This window comes from Echiichthys vipera (assembly GCF_963691815.1).
Source record: "Echiichthys vipera genome assembly, chromosome: 10".
NCBI classification, from domain to species: Eukaryota; Metazoa; Chordata; class Actinopteri; order Perciformes; family Trachinidae; genus Echiichthys; species Echiichthys vipera.
In genome coordinates, this window is record NC_139835.1 from 10,247,071 (window position 1) to 10,265,284 (window position 18,214).

General features: G+C 42.0%; 1 protein-coding gene across 1 annotated transcript in view; it reads right to left on the reverse strand.

The window, feature by feature from the left end:
- Positions 1-13,351: 13,351 nt before the first annotated feature.
- pth2ra (parathyroid hormone 2 receptor a) overlaps positions 13,352-18,214 on the reverse strand; it is a gene marked incomplete at its 3' end in the record, with an annotated part of 67,286 nt that continues 62,423 nt past the window's right edge. Inside the window, exons 12-13 of the mRNA XM_083922189.1 lie at positions 14,448-14,489; positions 13,352-13,741 (exon numbers count right to left, since the gene is read on the reverse strand). Of these exons, the coding sequence (XP_083778315.1) occupies positions 13,352-13,741; positions 14,448-14,489 (432 nt within the window). The remainder of the gene's footprint in view (positions 13,742-14,447; positions 14,490-18,214) is intronic.

Genomic DNA, 18,214 nt, shown 5'->3' on the forward strand with positions numbered 1-18,214 from the left:
GTACCCTTTTTAAAAAAATAAACAAATCAACCTGTGAATGTTCTCATTCGTCCAGGTCATCGTTATCCTCAAAGCAATTTCAGTCAAAAACAACTGGACTGGTTGTTTGTCTAGGAAGACGTTTCACCTCTCATCCAAGAGGCTTCATCAGTTCATATACCATTGAGGAGAGAAAAGCAGTAACGGCACTGAGCAAAGACCACAGCATCACTATCCTTCCAGCAGACAAGGGTAGATGCACAGTTGTTCTCAATACAACTGATTATCAGGCAAAGATCTCTGCATTACTCAGTGACTCTAACACTTATGAAACTCTGAAACAAGACCCTACCAGCGGTTACAAAAAGAAGGTGATAGAATGTCTACAGCAACTACAAAAAGAAGGAGTCATTAGCAAACCACAATATTACAGGCTTTACCCCCAGGACTCAACCCCCTGCTTATATGGACTCCCAAAAATCCCTAAAGAAGGGGCCCCGCTCAGGCCCATTGTCAGCAGCATAAACTCGGTCACTTATAACATTGCCAAGCATGTTGCCAATATTCTGGCACCACTGGTGGGAAACACCCCACGCCACATCCAAAACTCCATGGACTTTGTGAACAAAGTCCGAGACCTAAAAATGGATCCAGATGAAACCATGGTGTCCTACGATGTGACTTCCTTGTTCACCTGTATTCCAACCATGGAGGCCTTGGCCACGGTAAGGGAGCGGCTCACACAGGACAATTCCTTACAAAACCGAACAAATCTCAAACCAGACCATATTTGCCAACTTCTGGATTTGTGCCTGAATACCACATATTTCCAGTTTAATGGCATTTTTTACAGACAGAAACACGGCTGTGCCATGGGTTCACCAGTATCCCCTATTGTGGCAAATCTGTACATGGAGGAGGTAGAGGGCAAGGCTTTGAACTCCTTTAAAGGAGTAACCCCAAGCCATTGGTTCAGATATGTGGACGACACATGGGTTAAGATCAAATCCAAAGAGGTGCAAACTTTTACTGAACATATCAACTCAGTGGACAGAAACATCAAGTTCACCAGAGAGGAAGTTAAGGACAACAGCTTGCCCTTCTTTGACTGTGACGTCCATATGGAGAATGACAGGAGCCTCCACATAGGGGTATACAGAAAACCCACTCACACGGATCAATATCTACTTTTTGACTCACGCCACCCTTTGGAACACAAGCTTGGCGTTATCAGAACACTTCAGCATAGAGCTGATAACGTACCCACTAGCTCACAGGCTCAAGGGGAAGAACGCAAGCACCTGAGAGGCGCCCTCACAACTTGTGGCTACCCCAGCTGGACCTTTGTTAAAACGGCAGCTGCCTCCAGAAAGAAAACCAAAGTGGTTGAGAAAGAAAAAGATAACAGGAGAAACAACATAGTCATCCCATATGTGGCTGGGGTATCGGAGAAACTCAGGAGGATTTTCAACAAACACTGCATCCCTGTGTATTTCAAACCCGGTAACACATTCAGACAGAGACTAGTACATCCGAAGGACAGAACACCACACCACCACAAAAGCAACCTGGTTTATGCTGTCCAATGCAGCGAGGAATGCAAAGATCTTTACATTGGAGAAACAAAACAACCACTGCATAAACGCATGGCCCAACACAGGAGAGATAACTCCTCAGACCTGGACTCCGCTGTCCACTTACACCTCAAGGAGAAAGCCCACTCCTTTGATGACAGCAATGTCCAAATCTTGGACAGAGAGGACAGATGGTTTGAAAGAGGAGTAAAAGAAGCCATCTATGTAAAAGTGGAGAAACCATCGCTAAACAGAGGAGGGGGTCTGAGACACCACTTATCTCCAATTTACAATGCTGCCCTTTCATCCCTTCCCAGGAGATTCAACAATCTAACCTCAAAGGACAACTGTTCACACATGGCCCGGGTGACCCCAACGACTGTCATTCAGACTCAATAGAGCACTAACGAAGTCGAAACCAACTGCCCACCAACGACTGTCACTCTAACGACGGGCGTGGGCACTTGGAGCACAAAGGGTGTCAGTGACATCATCGGCCTTGTGAGAGGTTAAATACCTGGATCTCCACACCAGTTAGTTGGACCAGTCCCAGCCTGGTCAGATGCGTACATGAACTGATGAAGCCTCTTGGATGAGAGGTGAAACGTCTTCCTAGACAAACAACCAGTCCAGTTGTTTTTGACTGAAATTGCTTTGAGGATAAACAAATCAATTCATTCATTAAAGACATTTACATGCCACAATATATAAAATGCCTCGCAAAGAGGAAGCTGAATAATAATAAATTCCTGGTAAGCCCTCCTGGACTGCTGTCACGATGGAGTCAGGGGTTGTTTCTATCTGTCTTCCTGTCATTTCCAAGAAGTTACACCATCTTCAGACACAGCCAGACTATTGATTAACCATTGCACACATACAAAAAGAGTCCAAGAAATAAGTTCCTATTTTTGGGTTAATTAAAGCCATATTTCCATCAAACACTTTAGGTTTAATTCCTCTAAAACGATACATAAAACATACGAACATGTTTACGTAAAGTGCTGGAGTGGAGTGCTGGTTTGGTCTGGCAATGCAAGACTAGTTAGTGACACCCACACAATCTCACTATGACATGTAATACTGAAATTAGGAGCAGCGGTTCGGTATTTTACTTTAAAACACAAACTATGTTTACTCCTGCTTTGCGATACCATCACAAATGTGCACAAAGAAGTCATAAGAATTTACAAGTGTGTAGTTGAGATAAGAAGATGGGTGTGGTCCAAATAAGGGCGCCAGAAGTATGGGCTTGGAAAGTAGGTAAGGGTCCCCACCACTTTACACCTCTGGCCGGAATGAGGCGTCATGGCTGGTGTGATCCCATTGCAAAATGGTCTCTCATTGTATGACTGTGTTTGTGAGTGTGGGTGCTCTGCTTTTCCTTACCATGGCTGGTCTGCAATTAAGCAAGACTATGGCAAACCACAAGGGTATGTCTTTGAAATGAAGAAAACAAAGTAGGGGGGGGGGGGGGGGTAGTCATAATTCCATACAGTTTAACCTGCAAGTAGCAGTCGAAACAAACAGCATAATGATCAGTTAGATTATACACACAACCCTGCACACAGTAAGTTGCGGTAGTTATTTATCACAAAATAATACAGTCTGTCCAGGAAGAGTGAAAACATCTTATCCACGGAGAAAAGCCTTCAGTCCTCTTCTTTCAATGAAGAAACAAGTTCTCAAGTTCTGATATGATGCTATCGCAGCATCTACGCTGAAACATTGTATCCTGCGATTCTTGTGTGATTGCGTGATCTCTTGATCTTGTAATACAGTTCCATGAGAATTCAGCGGCTGTGCAAGGTAAAGAACTTTAAGCCTATGGCACTTTTTGGGAAGCGGTAAATATCATGGCAATAGCTTTCCTTAAAAAAAAAGGACACATGCATCATTTAAGAGGAGAGAAGCTTTAAGTTTGACAAGATTCGGATCTGTCAATTCCTCCGCTCTCCCTTTTGTGTGAGTTTGTCTCCCTCTGTCTGTTTTTCCCTGCATGTTTCTCCCCTGTGTGTTTGTTCTGTCCAGAAACAGGTAGGCGTGGTTCCACCCAAGCTGCAACTAGTTACGCTGATCACCTCCAGGAGTATAAGAAGCCGGAGGTGACATGCATGCAGCGCCGGACCGTTGTTCTCATTTACCTGGTAACTCAGGTGTGCTCACAGTAGTGGCATATGCGGACTTTAACTGGGGTGGCTCAAGTGGGGCTCTGACTTAATGGCATTCACGCCTGGAGCGATGGAGGCAATTTAATCGCCTAGAACATGAGTATTGCGTCAGTTGCTCACATTTGTCAGATTTTTGATCTTCGCTGAATGCTCTTAGATGACTAGATACCTAAAGGCACATTGTTGCCGTCCACAGTTATATATCCCCCTGGATGTGTCACAGAGAACTTTGATGCCGCTAACCACAACGCTGATTGGCTGTCGTGACACAGCATCATGGGATGTCGCTTGAAAAGGTAACATTTTTCAACTTGATGAGGTGATGGATGCGATCAATGCTTCATCGCGACGCTTTTAATGCCTGAATCGCGTTGCCGGGAGGGACATTGTGTAATTTACATTGATTTCGAATGGCATCTTGACGCTTTTATCACATTAATGACTTTTGCTGTGAATGCCCAGTTATGGAGGGTGAAATGGCGTATATGCGTGCGCACACACATACAGATCAGAATAACATTAGTCTGTTAAGGTACCGGTGGGCCCACCAACTAATCATTTTTCAGAGGCTGTAGTAGGCTTAGTTGTATATCTAAAGGGAAGATATTTGTTGAATGCCCTGTGTCTCTGGTTTGTTGTAAAGTTTCATGAGGCAGTAATCACACAAGAGCTCATTTTATACAGTGAGCGAAGTCAAAGAATGGTCTCATTACAATGAAAAGAATACTACGGGGACTAACATCATTACACATTAATGGAATATATGCTCATTGAATCCACAAGAGTCTCAGCTTTCCAGTAAGATTTTATGTAATTTTCAAGAAATATTCAAACACACCACCATATATGCTGCATAAGAAAAGCTGGTTGTTTTTGTCCCAAACTGCAGGGGATTATCCTATGGTTGGCATGTCTGTAAAGGGGAGACTTGTGAATACCAATACCATCCATTCATTTAGATATCTTGAGGTCAGAGGTCAAGGGAACCCTTTGGAAATACAGCCTCTTAAAGATGTTCCCATTGTTTTCATAGGCCACCCCCTAAAGACACCCCTCATTCCCAGTGCTTCATGTGCACAGCATAACCCATGTCATCTACTCATCTACTACTGCTGGGAAGACATGACTCAATATAAGGGCTCATTATCATATTAGATAGTAGTAGGTCTGTAATGGCTTTAAAAACAAGGCAGGTTAACTGGATTATTCAGGGAACCTCATTTGCAAAGCGGTGAGTGTTATCAAATGTTTGTGGAAGATTTTGTTTTGTTTTCAACAATCTGAATAATGACACGTTAAAAGAGGAGGAATAATCATTATGTTCCGCTACTCAGCCCAGCTCCGTCAAAGGCTCCTCTAAAGCCACCACACTCAATCGCATATGCAATGAGACATTGTGGATTGTGGATAGGCCAGCCTACACATCAGTATGGATACCAGCACTCTAGCCCAGGTGGCTGCATGCAGTACTCCAGAAGTCCCTTCCTAATAGTCAGGGCTGGATGGGGCAAAAAAATCATCCCTGGCACCTTGGCCCAAACTGGACAACCACAATTGATAACACAAATGTAAGTAATATGTAGCCTTGCCTGAGCATCAAGCACAAAACAACGCAAAAAACAACAACACAAATGCACAAAAAGTTTGAGCAGAAGAGTCTTGCTGCTGGAGCCTTGCACTGGGCTTTATGGAGACTGGCCCTAAGCTGCTGGAAGTGTTTCACTACAGCTCTTTTTAGCCACGCACCCTCTGCCCATACCTCGATTTTGGTAGGGTCTAAAATTATGCCCACATACATTTTTTTAGTAGAGGGTCTGAAGATAATTAGGAGCCGGAGGTGATCTCCTCTTCCCCGCATGTATGGGAGAGAATGGACGAATATGCTTCCAGGCAAAGGACCTCCACACAAACAGGTAGGTGCTTCAGTACTGCGCTTGGCTGCTAAGCCCATGGTGGCATACAACGAGAGTGTTTACCTCTGCATTTACCACAAGCACACATATTAATAATCTCACCATCATTTTATTTTTTCAATATTTGTAGTGAACGACATAATATAGAAATAATATAATATAAGTGAACAACTATAAAACACAATAAAACAATAACTTGCATATGAAACCAAATGAGCTAGGTGGCTATACATTAGCATCACAACACACAGGCTATGGTGGCTATAGCACCATTAACTGCGCAAATTAACGCAACTGTTTTACTGCTGCTTTACACACAAACAAACAGGTTACACACGAGTATAAGGGCGCACTCACACTGTCCATCCGTAACGTGCCACGTGCTTTAGGGTACTTTCCCCCTCTCCCTCCCCCATCCCGCGGCCCAGGCCCGTTTGTACTCACACTGCCTGGGCCTCGTGCAAATGCTTCTTGCTGTCTATACGTCATCACGCTGTAACACGTCACACGTATTGATTGACGTCATCGCGATGCGTTGCTTTGCTTACAAATCTTTCCATAGACCTCAGAGTTTTTGTGCGTCTTGTTGACTGTTTTTGATTATTTTCATCTGACCAAATCTGCAGTAAACACTCCACCTCCGCATCACACCAACGTGAACCTTTTGCCGCCCTTGTTTTAAAAGTCCGCGCATGGTCAGTCTTTTTTTCTATGTCCGAACAGAACTCGTACACGTGCACACGCTCATGCTCGTACATGTGCAAACGTGCTTTATAAAAACCCACCTCTCCCAAACGGTCCCTGGCCGGCAAGCGTGCCGCAAATAGGCGCGGTACGGTTGCCCTCACACTGGTCAAACGAACTAGACTTTACCCGTGGAACCTGTTTGGGCACGGTACGGATGGACAGTTTGAGTGCACCCTAAGATGCATTCCAAGTTAACCGAGCAGGTTAAAGGGTATTTTCACTCACCGAGTGATCGAGCTAGGAGCACTGTTTCAGCATTTAATCATCCGGTCTCACAGAGCTCTACAAAGTTTTAATGTTAACAGTATAGCGGTCAACCAGTGCTTTACATCATCGATAATTATTACAACTCAGTTTGGAACATTATTTTCATGTCTCACCCCGTGGATGGCAATGGCTTTACTCTCGGTTTGGATCAGAAAAAACACAAGGCAGTAGAGGTAAACATGACCGCAAAACCGGAAGAGAAGACCCGATGTGACCCTACGGGGTCGATCACCTTGACTCAACAGGGGTCCACTTATATGCATGTTCTACGTAGCCCTCTGCAGCAACTGTTTTTTTTTTTTTCCTTTTTCTCTCGATTTCTCCTCTTAACCCGGTTTTTAAGTTTTTGGTGCATATAAATCAATTGCAATGACTTATCAACTCATTTCAAAATAAAATGAAGTAATTTTAGTAGTTTTAATGACTTTTCAATGACTTTTTCCAGTGAATTGTTTCTTTCAAAAAAATAAAATGAATTATTTTAAAGGAATATTTTTAACAAAATAATGTCACTTAACAGCCTGGGCTACACAAGCTTCCATAAACAGGCCTGAAACGCCCACAGGAGAAAGATTGCCTTTCTTCCTTTTCACTTGGCCCTGTTCCCAATATTAACACTGTTTTGTGTCTGATTAACCATTGATTTCACTCTAATGTTTCACATTATTTCAAACATTATCAATAATGTGTATAAATTAACTTAACCAAAATAGTTTTCATGTCGGCTCTATTAGAACAAAACAACAGTGGATTATACTTCACTTTACCATAGGCTACACCGTGGCTAATACAAAGTACTATGCAAAGACACCTGCAGCACCACCACAGCTCTCTGCTAAAATCAACCCCCCTGTAAAGAAAATACTGAAATTGTAAAATAGTGTTAAGATATCGTCACGTTGAGGGTCTCGTCACACCCCTCATTCTGAATGTATGGTATATATTTTTTAATATTGTACTGTCATGACAGCGAGGGTGCAGTCAGTTAACCTTCTATGTTGCATCTTCAAAATCGAACAATAAAAATGTGGCACTGAATTTGAAACAGCATATTGTAATTTCTGCATCTATTATTGATTTACCGTGTGTGCCCCTAAAATTTCTAGTTGCACCGCTAAAATTTTCAGTTGGGGGCCAGAGTGCTCCTAGTGAAAATAGTTCGTCTGGAGCCCTGTTATGGGTTCATAGGAGTAGACCTGGGGTTAGATAAGTTGCTCTGTAATCTATAAACCGATTCGGGATAGGAATGTAGAATATCTAGGCAACGGACAAGATTTGGGTAGTGGAAGCAGTCTGGTTTGCGTTTGTAGTCCTAGTTAGTAGTATTTTTGAGAATGCTTTGATTGCAACGGACAAGATTTGGGTAGTGTAAGCAGTCTGGTTTGCGTTTGTAGTCCTAGTTAGTAGTATTTTTGAGAATGCTTTGATTGCAACGGACAAGATTTGGGTAGTGGAAGCAGTCTGGTTTGCGTTTGTAGTCCTAGTTAGTAGTATTTTTGAGAATGCTTTGATTGCATGCAGGTAAAGAGTCAGGGTGGAGCGCATACAAGGCAGAATGTGTCGGCTGTCATGCAATCATGGAACCCATCTGCTACCGTCTGACATTTGACATTTCTTTTTAATATTACCTCCATTTTTTAAGGTTTCCACTCTGTGTTATGTAGGAATATACACTGTACCATTGTAAGGGCTTCATAGAAGGTGTTAGCATTTATTATTAGGTTGAGTTTGGAGGTCACACTGACAAATATGGTCGAAGGCCATTTAAGTTCAGTTTGAGTTTTATGACACACAGGTCAGCTTGAATCAAATAGTATACACACATTTACACACATACTGCTGCAAAGTAGTACCATGTGTGGTAACTGTAAAAAAAAAAAAAAAAAAGAAGAAATTTGTCCATCACATCCTATTAATTGACTGCTGGAATATCAAAGAGCAGCTCAACATAGTTGAAAACATTAAACATTTATCATCAGTTAACAGGGTAGTGGGGAGGGAGGAAAAATGGATGAAGAAGGAGAATAAAGAGGGAGAGGAAGATACAAACATTTCACAAGGGAAAACCACCAATGCATTAAGTACATAAACAGACAAGTTAAAAAATAATCCCTCCATTTTTTTAATCTTGTGCCTGGGCAGAAGAGGCAATGTGCAATAAAGATCATATTTTTGCAATGATCATTGCATCTAATGCATTGAAACATGCATGCACAAAACAGACAAAAACTTAAAGCAGACACTGAATGTATGTCACAGTCAGCAAGATAAATGATTGTCAGAAATACAAAAAATATATATTATTGTCACATTTGATGTTGCAATTGTTGTGGCCTTGCTTACAAGTTGTAAACATAGCAAGTGAATCCACAGATGTCAGCAGTTCAAGGTCATAAAAACGCAAGTAAAAAATATTCTGAATACATTCCATTAAGTTCCATTGGCAGCTTTTGCTAACAAATCTCTCTTCACAAAATGGGCTGACTCTGCAAGCAAGCATTTGCTCACCATGAGACAGAAATTGTCCATAACAAGTATTCTTCAGGACACATCATCCTCTTGCATGGCAGATACAGTTATCAGCTGGAGCCAGATGTTTAAACAATGTGTGCTTGCAAAAACCATGTATATGCCTTTTTGCACACAATAACTTTTTATAAAGGGAGGATTGGTGGTGACAATGGCCCTCATTTATCAAACTAACGTACGGCAGAAAAACATGCGTAAGACCATTTCCTGGCAAACTTCGGCATTTATCAATTTGGACGTGAACGGGAGCTACGATCAAATCTCACGTCTGGTCTGAGATCGTGTACGCAAATTTCAGCCTGTGTATTTGCGGTGCAGCACAGCAAAATCTGGCTGAAAATAATTAACAAACCTCAGCTGTCATTAAGCATAAGATTAAAGATTGAATGAATGTGTTGGCGCGCGGCAGAGCCAAAGTCATCTCCTCCGTTAGTGGCTACCCTCGATAAATTGCATTAAATCAAACAAGGTATCAGATGATTAACATTTTGGTATGGTTCTTCTAGGTGACAAAGGTTTTCCTCTAACAGAATACCTAATAACCCCGCTGGCAAACCCCGCTACAGAGCAAGAGCGCCGGTTCAGCAGTGCGCGCACACGGGCTTCGGGTTGATTGCCTCCGTTATTCTTTTCCATACTGCGTTTTTATGGGCCCCTTTTATTCCACTCTTAAGACTGCCAAAAAGCACATCTTTATTTTGCTCCATCTCGGGTGTCGGGATGCCGATCTGTGTGTCAGAAAAGTTTCTCTTCGTATCAGCGTTTCTCCTCTACATGTTTGACCTCAGTGGGCGAGGCCTCCGAACCAGGAATATTTAAGGGTGTAACATGTTAATGACGATCAAATTCAGCCGCCGCATTTATCAAGGCCCACTCATTCGTACGCTGAGATTGGTCAGATACGAATGTTTTAATAAATCACACGTGTGTCCTGTCCTACGACCAATTCTGCGCTCAGATCTGCGCCAGTTTTCACGCAAGATTGATAATTGAGGCCCAATGTGTGCATCTCAGGTATACCTCAGACCAGGCGTACAGATAGCTTTTAGCAAAGATAACTGTTGATGAGATGATAAAGAGATTGAATATAGTTGAGAGATGGATAGCATTGTTTTTAGGTTGTTAGCCAATTGTGTTATTATTTTTGCAGGTTACGCAGCGTTCTATTAAATGTCAGAGGTGCATTTAAAGTGGAGATCAAAATTAGTGAACAAAGAACTACTTCTTGATTTATTCTGAAATACTGTTATAATACTGACGATTCCAACAATATTCTCTTAGGGCTATAGGATTCAAATATGAACAGGAAGTGTAGAGGCCACAGCTTTGAATGACTTCAGCACATCTGCCCCCACAGGACATCACTAGTTTGTCACCCCGCTCTGGTTTGGTCTTGGTCCGTTCATCTTTAGTCTCTTCCACAGTTCAGTAACTGTAGTGGGTTTCTTAGACATTACTTTGTTGGCAAGGATTTTCCAATTTTCTGTTTAATTTATGGGTTTAGATCTGGACTCTGGGCTGGTCATTTCATTGTGTCAATATTCTCAGCTTAAAGGAACTGTGTTTTGCAGTGTGACAGGGGGCATTGTCTTGCATGAAAGTTACAGGCTTATTGGGAGACAATTGCAGTGGAGGTATTGCATGTTGCTGAAGGAGGTTCACATAAACATTTGTATTCACCCTGCCATGTAGCTGTACAAGAGGCCCATCTCCTGCTGCAGAAAACATCCCCCAAACCATGACACTTCCTCCTCCAAACATAACTGACTTCTTTACACAATTGGGTTCAGTCTTTCCCCAGTTCTACGCCAAACATAATGTTTCCCATAAGAACCACATAAATCAATCAAACTTACTCTCATCACTGCAGTGCACTCTTGACCAGTTCTTCTTTGTCCATACAACATGCTCCTCAGCAAAGGCAAGTCTAGCCTTTTTTTTCTTTCAGCTGATGAGAGGTTTGGTCACTGCAGAGTGGGTTTTCAGTCCAAAAAGTCTTAAACGACGAGACACTGTGTCCTTGCCCTGTTCAGCACTGAAGTGAGCGAGCAACAATTTCCCATTTAGTCTTTGTATAATCCTCTCCTCCATCCTTCTCATGCACTTTTTTTGTACGTGGACCGGCCTGTTTGAAAGACTTAAATTAATCTGTGTCCTTGTAAAGTTTTAAAATTCTTGATATCACAGACTTGGAACACCCAACTTCTTTTGCAATGGCCGGGAGGGTCATCCCTTTGGCCTTCATCTGGACAACCTCCTGTCTCTCGTTTACAGTCACCTTAGAGCAGCTTGCCATATTGCAAAGTAACCAGGAGAGCTGACAGATAAATAGGGTGTGTCCAACAATTAATTTATTTTTTTTAGTGCCTTGGTTATTTAAAAAGCAAGCTAGTACAGCAGTGGTATAGCCCCAGCGGATATTCTATCAAATTCTGGACAGTAAAAAAAATAACAGTATTTTAGAATAAATCAAGGATTAATGCTTTGTTTTCAAATTTTTATTCTCCACATTATACAAAAATATACTTGAGTGGTGAATTTTATCATATTTTTTGTTTACACTTGAGTGTCAGTTTCCAATTAATGATTAGTTAGGTTTATACTGAATTGTGGAGGATTGTACAGTCTGTTTCAACATAAGCTCTATGAATGAATCATTGGTCTTCTTTCTGTCATTGAATAATGATTAAAAGTTTACCAAAACAACCGAGTGGAGGAATGAGTTAAGACACTATACAAAGAGCCTAGGCCATGTACTGCTCTGGCACCACTGGAGAAAATGGCTGATGCAACACAATCTGTGAAATTGTACTTTCTTTGCAGTATTTCTCACTAACAGGTCTAACTCTTGATTTGCAATTGAGTGTTTAAGGCTGTTTCTACATCCATTTCCTACCTGTGGTTGAGGAAATGAGGCTTGTGCACTTGCTCCCAGTTCCACAATGATTGAGATTTATAAACCATAATCAGGCAAATGAATATTCATAAACTGGGGGAAAAAGTATGCATGTTAGTCTGTCTGTTCGAACACAGTTTTGAATCGAGTTGACTCAAATTTCAAATGTTTACAACTCTCACGCCCCTCCGTCATTACCAATGAGCTCCTCAGCTCCCTCCCATCGAGTGCTCGTCAGTGCGTGTGCACCAGATTCCTGTGAACGTGTCCGTCTTTTCTCTCATCGATAAACAGCATGGAGTACACGCTACACAGAGGTAGGCTGGCTAACTTAATCATAGATAGCAATTGCTGACGTTATTTAGCTTTGAGGCGTGTGCCTGTGATGTTGTGACATGCTTAAGGGGGTTATGTTGTTCTATCAGAGCATAGTGTCGGTTTCAGTAAATATGTTCGGAAAAATGCTGCTGACTGCAACTAACATTTGCATCTTCAACATTACTTTTGTTGAAAAGAGGAATGGTTTATCACACCAGCTTCTTTATTTTCTTTCTTCTCCAGCTATCCTGCTACTGCTGCCTTTTATCCAAAAATATTTCCTATTTTCTTACGAGTTTTCCCACGCGTGTATATATTTTATCAAATGCTTCTTTTACCTACTGTGTCTTATCACTATCATCAGTTGTGGTACTCAAGGTTGCATCAGAAAAAGTGCACTTTACTGGAAACACTGAAATGCATTTCCAAAAAGTCAAACCACAGTCCATGCAACAGCATATATATTTTTTGTTATTATTTTTGACAACATACAGTATAGCACTATTGCATAGCCCTCCCTGAGAGCTTATGAAGGTGATAAACGATTGCTTTCAGTGAACAGGGTCATTGCTGCAGCTCAAACTACCAACACTGAAAGATGTGGTCCACAACATCTAACACCAAGGCAATGTTGACATTGCAAATGAAAAGTGTGAACTTGTGTAGGTTGCAGAAGTTAACAGACATATTAAACATTCCCGTTCATTACCCACAGCTCAGGTTCATAGTTTCGGCATTGATGGTTTCTATTTTTCAACCATGTATTATATCTTTTTATTTCTATCTATCTTTTTTAAGGAGGTTTAGGAAGTACGCATTTTTAAATTTTTTTGTGGTTTTGTTTGCCTTTGTTACCCTCTTTAGATTTTAAATGACGTGACATTGGATTGGGTTACATCCAGACCCATGATGCCAGGAACCTTTTCATCCGTCTCTGCTGCAAATTTTGTCATTAGACAACTACTGCAGTGTTTCCTCTTCATCCTCGGCTGTTGCATTTGTACGAAGAACAGGCAGATTTTCCTTCAGCGAGATATCATCCACCTGTTTGGGGCAGCTGTCTTCAGGTTCTTCAGGTATGGATGGGTCCGAGTTACTGATCACATATCCTGGTAGGGTGGCGTGCATGCTGATCACGGGGGGACCCGTGCTCCCATAAACACGGCTTGAAACAAGCGTGGTGGAGCGAGCAGAAGGGCCTGCCCCTGCCAGTTGGGACTGGCTGCTAGTGCTGTTGTTGTTGATGCCAACAACGACAGAGCCGTAACGGTAGCGCCCGCAGACCACTGGGCCCTCCCACTCGAAGGCCAGATTCCAGCGTGTCCATGTTTTCTTTATCTCTGTCTGGACCTGTGGGGATGGATAAACAAAGGCTATACATATCAAGAATTATATTGCAAAATAATCTCAGTGCAGAGTTTTATTTTCAGAATCAAAAATTATTTTATTAATTTATTAATTTTATCTCAAATCTCTGGGTTCGGTAAAAAAACAAAACAGTGTATGCAATCATTCAAAAGTAATCCCTCTAAAGGCAGAGACCCTGCCATCTGCCTGTATTTTCTATTTATTTGTAATTTTTAGATAGACAGGGATGTTTCTGGATGTAGGCAAATAGCCTTGGAGTGTGTAACCACCAGCCAATAACAGAGCACAGGGTAGACAAACCGCTGCTTTGTCATGCCCCTCACCCTCATACTGTCTCCTCACTGAACAGCGATCACTCTCTCGCTTAACCATGGCTGCTCCCTCTCTCTCTCAGGCCATTGAACCGGGGGGGGGGGGGGGGGGGTTTGGGGGGCACTCTGAATGCTGTGTTTACTAACAGTAAGCAATACCTCCTACACATTATACCTTTATTGTTATAGCAGGTAGCGAACACTCACCTTGTCGGAGCTTGTTTGCTGGACACAGCTACCTATTGTTCCAGTGGCTACAATAAATTTGAGACCAAACTAAAGTTTTTTTTTAATTATTAATATTTGACTTTAGTCTTGTCGTGTTTGTGCTTCTTCTGTGTCATCAGTGACACTTGGGAAAAAGAAGATCCACTCACCTCTCCGTTGCAGTAGCAATAGATAATGGACACAAAGAAACCCTGAAAGGAAGAGATTGACACTGGGGTTAAAATAAGAAATGATTTACGAGCCTGAAAAGTTGTCTAGGAAGAAATGTACAATGTATTGAATTAGGTAGTAACTACTGTACTTCTACTTTTACTGAATGCCTGGAATCAGGCATGGTGCCTGAGAAGTTCATACAAGTATACAAGTTGTCAGCTCAGATTTCAGTGGGAAGAAGTGTGAACAAATGTCATGTATCACAATAATTCTTCAAATGCCATTATTATCTAAGTGCAATTCAAACACTATCTATCATAAAAAGAAGATGATGAAGATGTCACAGGTCTCCAACTACGTCTTTGCCTCACATAACGCTTATACTATAAAAAAAGAGAGATGATGGTAATCTCTCTGGAGGTTGCTGTTCTGACCTGTGTGTTCCCACTTCACACACACACACACATGCACACACACACACACACACACACACACACTGTGTAGTAGATTAAAAGCAGAAGTAGCCTTCCATGTTTCCAAGTCTGGATTTCTAATGCCAGCAGCTGCCTGACTATGAGTCAAAATTGGTTCATAAATCCAGCGCACAAAACAATAACTCACGAGCGATCTATGTGATTTCCCATATGCAGATATTAGCCATTGCATGCATTTTTTAATCCCTTGGGCTCAAGACGATTTGCTCTCGTCTCTTGCCTCTCGAGACGAGCCATCCACATTATGGCTGTCAAGGACTCCTCTGCTTCGTCTGCCTCCTGGTAATTGGCCCAGCCTTCTGTCCCTGACCAAGATTTCAGTCTCTGCTCTCCTGGTTCCGGCTTGCCTGTTTCTGACTGCTCGCCTGGTTATATGGTTCCTAATGCCTGCTCCTCATCGGATTGTCTGCCTGTGCTGTCGTCTTCCTGGTACCAAACTTCTGCCTCCATTTGTTCTGTGTCTTTTGTGCTGCAATTGGGTCCATACATCACCTGTTACAGTACAATCTGGCCAGATATGGACCCAGCAATACCATCTTCACCACAAGATCAGTTTGTGGATTGAAAATGTGCTCATGCAACATTAGCAGCACACGGAAGAGTCTGCTGCATACGCCAGGTGTGCTGCAGAGGCTGACGCTAATGCCTTTGCGGTCCTGACCGTCTAGCTGCAACAGTTGATGTCTACTCGTCCTCCTGGAACCCTGGAACCTCCTGCTCCAGCTCTGCCACAGGCCAAGATGATCTCCGTACCCTGAGCGGGAACCCCGGAGCGATGTGAAGGGAATCCTGAACTCTGCAGTCCATTCCTGACCTCCTGCTCCTTACTATTCAGCCTGCAGCCATACACGTTCGCCACTGAGGAAGCCAGGGTGGCGTACGTGATCAGTAACCTCACCGGCTGAGCCCTCCTCTGGGAAACAGCAGAGTGGGAGAAGCAGACTCCTGCCTGCACATTGTTTGGGGCCTTCTCCGCGGAGTTACGCAAGGTCTTCGGGTTGGGAGCTTCCGGTTCTGATGCTTTCCGTGAACTTCTCTCGCTGCGCGAAGGGAACCTGTCCAATTGCGTGCAGCCATTTGAACTATGCCCGCCTCTTGTGCCGAAGAAAATGACAGCAGCCTTCCCGGACCCACCTGCAATCTAAGCTATAAACACCATTTTTTCTGGACATACTGGGTACAAGGATTAATATCCTAGTAAATTTAAACAATACAGCCTTTCACTATAGGCTAGGCCTACTATGGTTCATTAAAATGGAAAGAAGTATGTTATATTAATATGAAAAATCAACAACGCTGACGTTAGCACACCGATTCACAGCCTCCGTGTCAGCAGTTAAGGGAAACTTAACTTACATAGCTAAGCGACCTCTCCTCGGGTTTCTGCTATTCTTACTGCTGTGAAATTGTGTAAGACATTTTAGGTGAAGAATTAAAGCTGACTGAAACACATTTTGACATATATGAAAGCTTTATTCTATTTCTAAAAAAGAAAAAGGGAGATTTCACTGCTTTTCTTCCACATTCAGCCGATTTTGGACAAGGTCCATAACGTTACTACAAAACTAGTTTCAGATTTGTGAAAATGTTCTTCTTTTTGTGAAAATGCAAAGAAGTATCATAGCCTTTGCCGTTTCATATTCAGCGTCAAAGTCCTTGTCTCTCCATTTCTTTTACGATGGACATAAGCTGCTCCTCTTTCTCACTTCAAAACAAAAGTAGAACAAACACAATCAATACATCCTCATACTTTTTTTTTTTTTTTTTTTACATTTTTACAATTTAGCATCTTCTCTTTCACTCTTGAAACCTGGTTCCTGTGGTAGAGGAACCACAATTCAGCCATTAGTGTTATTTTTGATCTATGATCTATATGTGAAGACATTTTTATAAAAATCTTTCTGTCCATCTTTCCTCACAATTTTAAACATGTTATTTAGAAATCATTTAAAGTTGTACTTCATAAGAATTTGAGACACCTTGTGTCTAGCGGCCTCTTTGGTGGTCTCTTCATTCATGTTCACGGTCACTATGTTTGTTGACTATTTATTTATTTGTTTATTTATTTTCGCTCTTTGTAAACTTTATTGAAACACATTTACCTCTCCACTTTTGGTCCATCACCTATATGAAACTCTCTTAAATCAACACACACATGTTGCTATTACATTTCTGCCCTTACTACAAGCCTAACTCAGAAGTTGGAAGTTGCCAAATTCCAATTACAAGTGAATGCAGCATAACCATTGGTGATGATCTGGGGCCTGTTTCACAAAGCAGGTTAAAAAAACTCTGAGTTTAACCCTGAACTCTGAGTTGATCTACTCTGAGATAGGAAACTTAAGCGCGTGCACCACAAGTAAAAAAAGACAGCATCAATGGAGCCCTGATTCGACGAGTCACCATGGCAACGGGGAAGCGAAGGGCTACGCTACCACTGCAACTGTAAATATGAATGCGCTCATACGGTGAGTTTGAGCAGGTTTACACCGCTACAGCAGCTAAAGAGAGGGAGACAGTGCGGGAGAACATTGCTGCTCGGGTCAGTGCGTAAGTTTAAATGTGGTCCTGTTGCAATCACAGTAATATCACAGGGGGAACTGCATGAGTGGGAGCCTATTAATTTATTTCATTTAAGTGCAACCCCGCGGGGGAGAAGCGCAGCTTAAGATGAAACATAAAAACATTTTTCAAACAGGTAAAACCTCAGCACAGTCTCATGGTGACGCCTCATTTTGAGCATGTTTTACATCGTAAAGTAAATATTACCGTAAGTGGCTGTTTTTTATACATCATATAAATGTTGTTTAAAAAACTCCCATTTGCAAAAAAAACGCAGCGCAACACACAATATCTGCTGTGATATGAGAGCATTACTGGTTGTTAATGTTGGAAATGTAAGGAGGGATGAGATGTACTGTGACATGAAACGGTGTTGTGCCGTATTCAGCCCCCTCGCATTATAGGTGATATTCTGGATCAGAAGGCTATATAGGAGTATTTTATATACCGGTAACCCAACTAAAAGCACACACTTTTGAACCTATGAATTGCAAGAAAAGCTGGAATTATATTTAGGAAACGCTAAGTCAAATACATTCAACTTGCTCAAAAGATCCATTTCATTAATTTTGTAATTATGGCTGCAGTATATTACGTCTATGCGCGGTCTGATAATCATCTCCCGACGAATATTTAATTCTCTTTGCGGCAATGCGTCAGCTTCATCCACGGGATCGTTATCAAAAGGACATGCCATGGTAGTGGAA